Here is a 5,848-nt window from a genome sequence, read left to right as displayed (position 1 = left end):
GTCCAAAGCGCGACACGTGGCAAATGGCTGAGAGCGCGCCTAGTGGCGCTGATCGTTGCGAGGCTCCCGAAGGAGCGCTCGCTAACTAGTTGCTCCCAATGAAAATCCGCTACGGACCCCGCCTATTTCGTCGTGTCCATCACGTGATCAGGGCCTACCTCCGGCCTTTGGGCCTTCATTTGTCCGGAAGATATTCAAAGTACAGAACCTTTCACTTATCCCATCATTTCCCCTAAAAACACGAAATCACTAATTAAGGAGTACTCGTTGCAAAGAACACTCCATCTTTCCAGGTCACGAAAAAAAACAGAAAACGCATATTTTTTCCCTTTCCAAGAGGCACGGCCGTGACTCTCGCAAAAGCACAACCGTGCCTCTCGCGGAAGCAAAACCGCGACTCTCGCGAAAGATTAAAAAACAGAAAACGCGTTTTGTTTTTCCCTTTCTGAGAGGCACGGCCGTGACTCTCATTCGCGGAAGTAAAACCGTGACTCTCGCAAAAAAACAAAAAACGCGTTTTTTTCGTTTCCGAAAGGCACGGCCGTGACTCTCGCTAAAGCACAACCGTGCCTCTCGCGAAAAAAAAACGTGACTTTTCACGAAAGGAAAAAAAGTAAACGCGTTTTTCGCGCAATTTTTTTTTCAAAATTGTTTTTTTGGTCGAAATGGTAAGGAAGACCGGGAAAAAACCAAAACGTCGAAAAAACCGTTTAAAAAGCCGAAAACTCGTGCGAAAAAAAAACAAAATCTGGAGGGAGCGTCCAAAGCGCGACACATGGCAAATGGCTGAGAGCGCGCCAAGTGGCGCTGATCGTTGCGAGGCTCCCGAAGGAGCGCTCGCTAACTAGTTGCTCCCAATGAAAATCCGCTACGGACCCCGCCTATTTCGTCGTGTCCATCACGTGATCAGGGCCTACCTCCGGCCTTTGGGCCTTCATTTGTCCGGAAGATATTCAAAGTACAGAACCTTTCACTTATCCCATCATTTCCCCTAAAAACACGAAATCACTAATTAAGGAGTACTCGTTGCAAAGAACACTCCATCTTCCCAGGTCACGACAAGTGGCGCACATGCAGCACACCACTTGTCGCAACATGGGAGTTTTCCCTTTTTTCGTAAATTCGTTTATTCAAAATGTTTTATCTCTTAAACCGTGCATCCAAATTTCAAACCGTTTTCACCATTGGATTCCTCGCGTCGAGATCTTCAAAACTAGATCCCATGTTGATAGGTTTTGACGAAATTTTTTTCCACGAAAAACCGGACGAAAAAACCAAACCGGGAGCACGGTTTTTTCCCTTTCCGAAAGAGGCACGCCCGTGCCTCTCGCGAAATCACAACCGTGCCTCTCGTGGAAGCAAAACCGTGACTCTCGTAGAAAGAAAAAAAACAGAAAACGTGTTTTTTTCCCTTTCCGAAAGAGGCACGCCCGTGACTCTCGCGAAAGCACAACCGTGCCTCTGGCAAAAGCAAAACCGTGACTCTCGCGAAAGAAAAAAAACAGAAAACGCGTATTTTTTTCCCTTTCCGAGAGGCACGGCCGTGACTCTCGCGAAAGCACAACCGTGCCTCTCGCGGAAGCAAAACCGTGACTCTCGCGAAAGAAAAAAAACAGAAAACACGTTTTGTTTTTCCTTTCCGAGAGGCACGGCCGTGACTCTCACGGAAGCACAACTGTGCCTCTCGCGGAAGTAAAACCGTGACTCTCGCAAAAGAAAAAAAACAGAAAACGAGTTTTTTTCGTTTCCGAAAGGCACGGCCGTGACTCTCGCTAAAGCACAACCGTGTCTCTCGTGAAAAAAACGTGACTTTTCACGAAAGAAAAAAAAAGTGAACGCGTTTTTTCGCGCAATTTTTTTGGTCGAAACGCTAAGGAAGACCGGGGAAAAACCAAAACGTCGAAAGAAACCGGGGAAAACAGTTTAAAAAGCCGAAAACGCGTGCGGAAAAATAAAAATAAAATAAAATCTGGAGGGAGCGTCCAGAGCGCGACACGTGGCGAATGGCTGAGAGCGCGCCAAGTGGCGCTGATCGTTGCGAGACTTCCGAAGGAGCGCTCGTTAACTAGTTGCTCCCAAAATCCTAAAACACAGGTATCCCATCATTTTTCTCAGTTATAGTTAGTTTCGAGAAGTAATGTTTTCTAGATTGCGTTAAGCACTGCTTGCAATCTATTCAAACAAATTTAATTGTCTCTACAATTCTATGTCATACCAATCCTGTAAATTGATCTGTGATTGAATGGTTATTAGAAGAACAATGGTATCTGAACCCACCCGAGTTTAATTTCTAGACTTGACATTGTTGATTTTTCTGGATTTATTTCAGTCTTTCTGATGATGTGCGTTCAGTGAGAGGAGACGTTCCTGTTAACTATCTAGGCGTCTGCGGCGACTTCGTCAATCGCAAAATGATGTACCGGATATCCGTGCGTGTATTCATAGAGATAAGTATACGTGCATATGTATGAGTATCCGCATCTGTACTGTGTTAAAAAATGTCATACCAATCTGTTTCAATTCCTAAAAAAAGAACGGAATTTGAGTACACAAATGGATAATGTAGCGCTCCTTCCTGACTGCACATGGACAGATTGGAAGTTCAGCTAGCAGGGAGACGATTGAACAGTCAACTTACCCATCAAAACCCTCAAGTTGCTACCTCGCCGTCGCTAGCCCGCGGCTATATAAGTTTGCACCCACGCACAGCACAGCCGCACAGCAGCACAGCACTAGGACAAACTGAACCAAGCATGGCTACTCGTCCCGTGTCCTACGCGCTCCTCCTCGTCCTCACGACCCTTCCCCTAGCCCTCGCCACCAGCTTTCCACACCGCGCTCTACTCCAGACATGCCAGCCAAGCGGCACCATCGCCGGCGAGTCCGGCAGCTGCAGCACGGAGAACGACTCCGAGTGCTGCGAAGACGGGCGGCGCTACAGAACGTTCGCGTGCTCCCCGCGCGTCACGGGAAGGACCCGCGCCTCGCTCACGCTCAACAGCTTCGCCGACGGCGGGGACGGCGGAGGCAGGTCCGAGTGCGACGAGAAGTTCCACCCAGACTCCCAGATGGTCGTGGCGCTGTCGACAGGGTGGTTCGCTGGTGGGGGGCGGTGCGGGAAGCGCGTCGTGATCCGGGCCGCCAACGGGAGGTCCGCCACGGCCACGGTGGTGGACGAGTGCGACTCGAAGCACGGCTGCGACGAGGAGCACAACTTCGAGCCCCCGTGCGCGAACAACATTGTCGACGGGTCGCCGGCCGTGTGGAAGGCGCTCGGGCTCGACACGGATGACGGGGTGGTGCCGGTCACGTGGTCCGACGCGTGACCTAGGTACACGAGCTACCAGACGCGACACGCGCACTCGGATCCGTGCTATATCACCGTCGTCCGTGCATTTCATCACGTATTAGTAAGTCAGAACAAATAAGCATGCCCATGCATGCATGCAACTGTGTAAACCTTGCCGATCAATATATGTAATGTTCTCGCTGTTCACGGTTATTACAAACGTCAGTTCATTCAGTTTTCGGCCACCAATACTGTAATTCGATAGTTTCGCTTATCGTCTTCATTTCAGCCCAAGGAACCAAATTAAATTAAAAATCACTCAAATCCAACCAAGATTTCACAAATTTCGAGAACATAATACTGATTCTGTTTGTGTCTGAGTCTCGCCCGACTCTAGGAGCCACTTTTATGCTCTTTCTAGCTACATCCAGAGACGGAGCCAGCAGGGGGCGGGATGGGGCCATGGCTCCCTCCATACTTTTTTTAAGCCAAAACCGTAGAACAATTGTTCTACGGTATATTTTCATTAAATTAAAAATATATATACAAATAAGACAAAAGTGAAAATCAGCCAATGCCGGCTCTAGGGGACAACATGAGTAAATTAAGTGTTCTGCTCTCTCCAAATTCTGATATTCTCTGGCTTAGAAGTTTTGGCTCTGAGTTCTGTAACTTGAAGTCCTTTCAGGTAGTGTTTCCAAGTGTCCACAGAAGGTGCAGCTCTTCTAAAGATTTTATCATTTCTGCTCATCCAGATATCCCAGCAACCCACGATAACAATATCCATAGTAATGTCTGTTGTGAGGTGATTCATGGAAAGATGAATTTCATCATATACAGAGATGGCTCTTAACTTGTTTGGAACTATGAAGTGCCAACATCTCCTGGCGAACTGACAATCCCAGAAAAGATGGACAACTGTTTCTTCAGTGGCATCAGAACATAGGGCATAATTGTAGTCTTCCAAATACATATTCCTCCTATGAATATGGTCTGAAACTAGCCCCAAATAGTATGTGGATTTAATGAATTTGTTCGCTAAATTCCTAGCTCCATCCGTGGCTGCCTACAATGGCGGAGGCTGCCTGGGCGGTGGCATGGGTTGTGAGTGTGAGTTCCTTCATGTACTGTAGCAAAATTTGTACTCTCTTCGTTCCATAATGCAGTGCGTATAAATTTTTTGAAAAGTGAAACTTTACAAATTTTCATCAAGTTTATATGGAAAAATATTTATATCTACAATACAAAAAATATAAAATATAAAACTACATCTTATGATTAATTTAAGGATTTATGTTTGGCATTTAAATTGTAAATATTTTTCTCCGCAAACTTGGTCAAAATTTATGAGGTTCGACTTTTCAAAAAATCTATATGCACTACATTATGAGACGGAGTAAGTATTGTTGAGTATTGTAGCAAGTATGTGACCTATGGCTTGCCTGGGCCTACCCTGGTGGCTAAGTAAATAGGCTAGTGCATAAAAATAATATAAAATGGCACCGCCACGTGGCTACATCATAAATATTTCAACATCCATTTTTTTAGAAATACTTGCAACCTTATTCAAGCACAATAACCAATACATGTACATTGCTTTGGATCAAAGATTTAAAAAAAATTACAAAGCAACTCCTAAACTAAGAGTTACAACAAATATACCTTCTACGTGCTAATAATTTTTGGAAAATGAAATTCTCCCAAGGCTCCAACAAAGACACTGCAATTAGACTGGAACAACAGTACACAACCACTCGTACAACTACACGAGCTTGATTACTAATAAAGTTTTAAGATAGACCCTTGATTCGTCCATCCAAAAGATAGGAAACCATGAGCGATGAACAGAGTTAAGATGATCCTCTAGAAGTGTAGGTTTTTGAACCACAAGATCTTTACCATAATGCTAAACCCTAAGCCCCAAGGGCTATAGTAATAGTGATTCTCCTATTCAATTACTTCAACCATTTTCCAAGCACCTCATACCACTTCCAAGGCATATGATAGTTTTACTATGTATGGAGAATTTCTTTTTGTCCAAGTGCCCCTTTTCATCGGTCTCGAAGATAGATTTTTTATTTATTTATGGAGTAAAAAGCCAAAGTCGTGGTAAAAGGAAAGACTCTAGTTTCAAACAAAACCGAATAAAAAAAAGCACCAAGGCACACATTGACAAAAGCTCGACAAATCCAAGAATCGGGTCTGCAAGGACACAAATCTTACTCAACAAAATCAGTTTCGCAAGGAAACATAACACTGGGTCTGTGGCGTGCTCAGTAAAGCATCATCACAATATGGGAAGAACCAGATGAGTTTTAGTTTCAATGACATGGCGTCCATCATCAAAAGGTTATTGTTGTTGAGGATGGCCGTACTTATGTTGAAAGATGTACGGGTATCTGAGGTGCCCTCCACACCTCACATTGCCAAGTGGTGGCTGGAGGCGAGGGAACCGAGCAGATTTTGACGATGGTTATTTTTCTTCGGTCTCATGTAAACCCTAAGCTTAGAGCAGCCCCAAACAGACTTGTCTAATTTTCACCCCTCATTTGTTCGCCT

At 45.1% G+C, this 5,848-nt stretch overlaps 1 protein-coding gene across 1 annotated transcript; it reads left to right on the top strand.

Moving 5' to 3' along the window:
• Positions 1-2,724: 2,724 nt before the first annotated feature.
• On the top strand, positions 2,725-3,539 carry LOC123168040 (kiwellin-1). Its single transcript, XM_044585908.1, has one exon. It carries the CDS (start codon positions 2,754-2,756, stop codon positions 3,324-3,326), a length of 573 nt encoding a protein of 190 aa, XP_044441843.1. The 5' UTR covers positions 2,725-2,753; the 3' UTR covers positions 3,327-3,539.
• The last annotated feature ends 2,309 nt before the right edge of the window (positions 3,540-5,848 follow it).

The sequence above is a fragment of the Triticum aestivum genome, chromosome 1D (assembly GCF_018294505.1).
Source record: "Triticum aestivum cultivar Chinese Spring chromosome 1D, IWGSC CS RefSeq v2.1, whole genome shotgun sequence".
Lineage (NCBI taxonomy): Eukaryota > Viridiplantae > Streptophyta > Magnoliopsida > Poales > Poaceae > Triticum > Triticum aestivum.
Note: the sequence above shows the minus strand (reverse complement) of the source record. Positions and strands in the feature narration are given on the sequence as shown.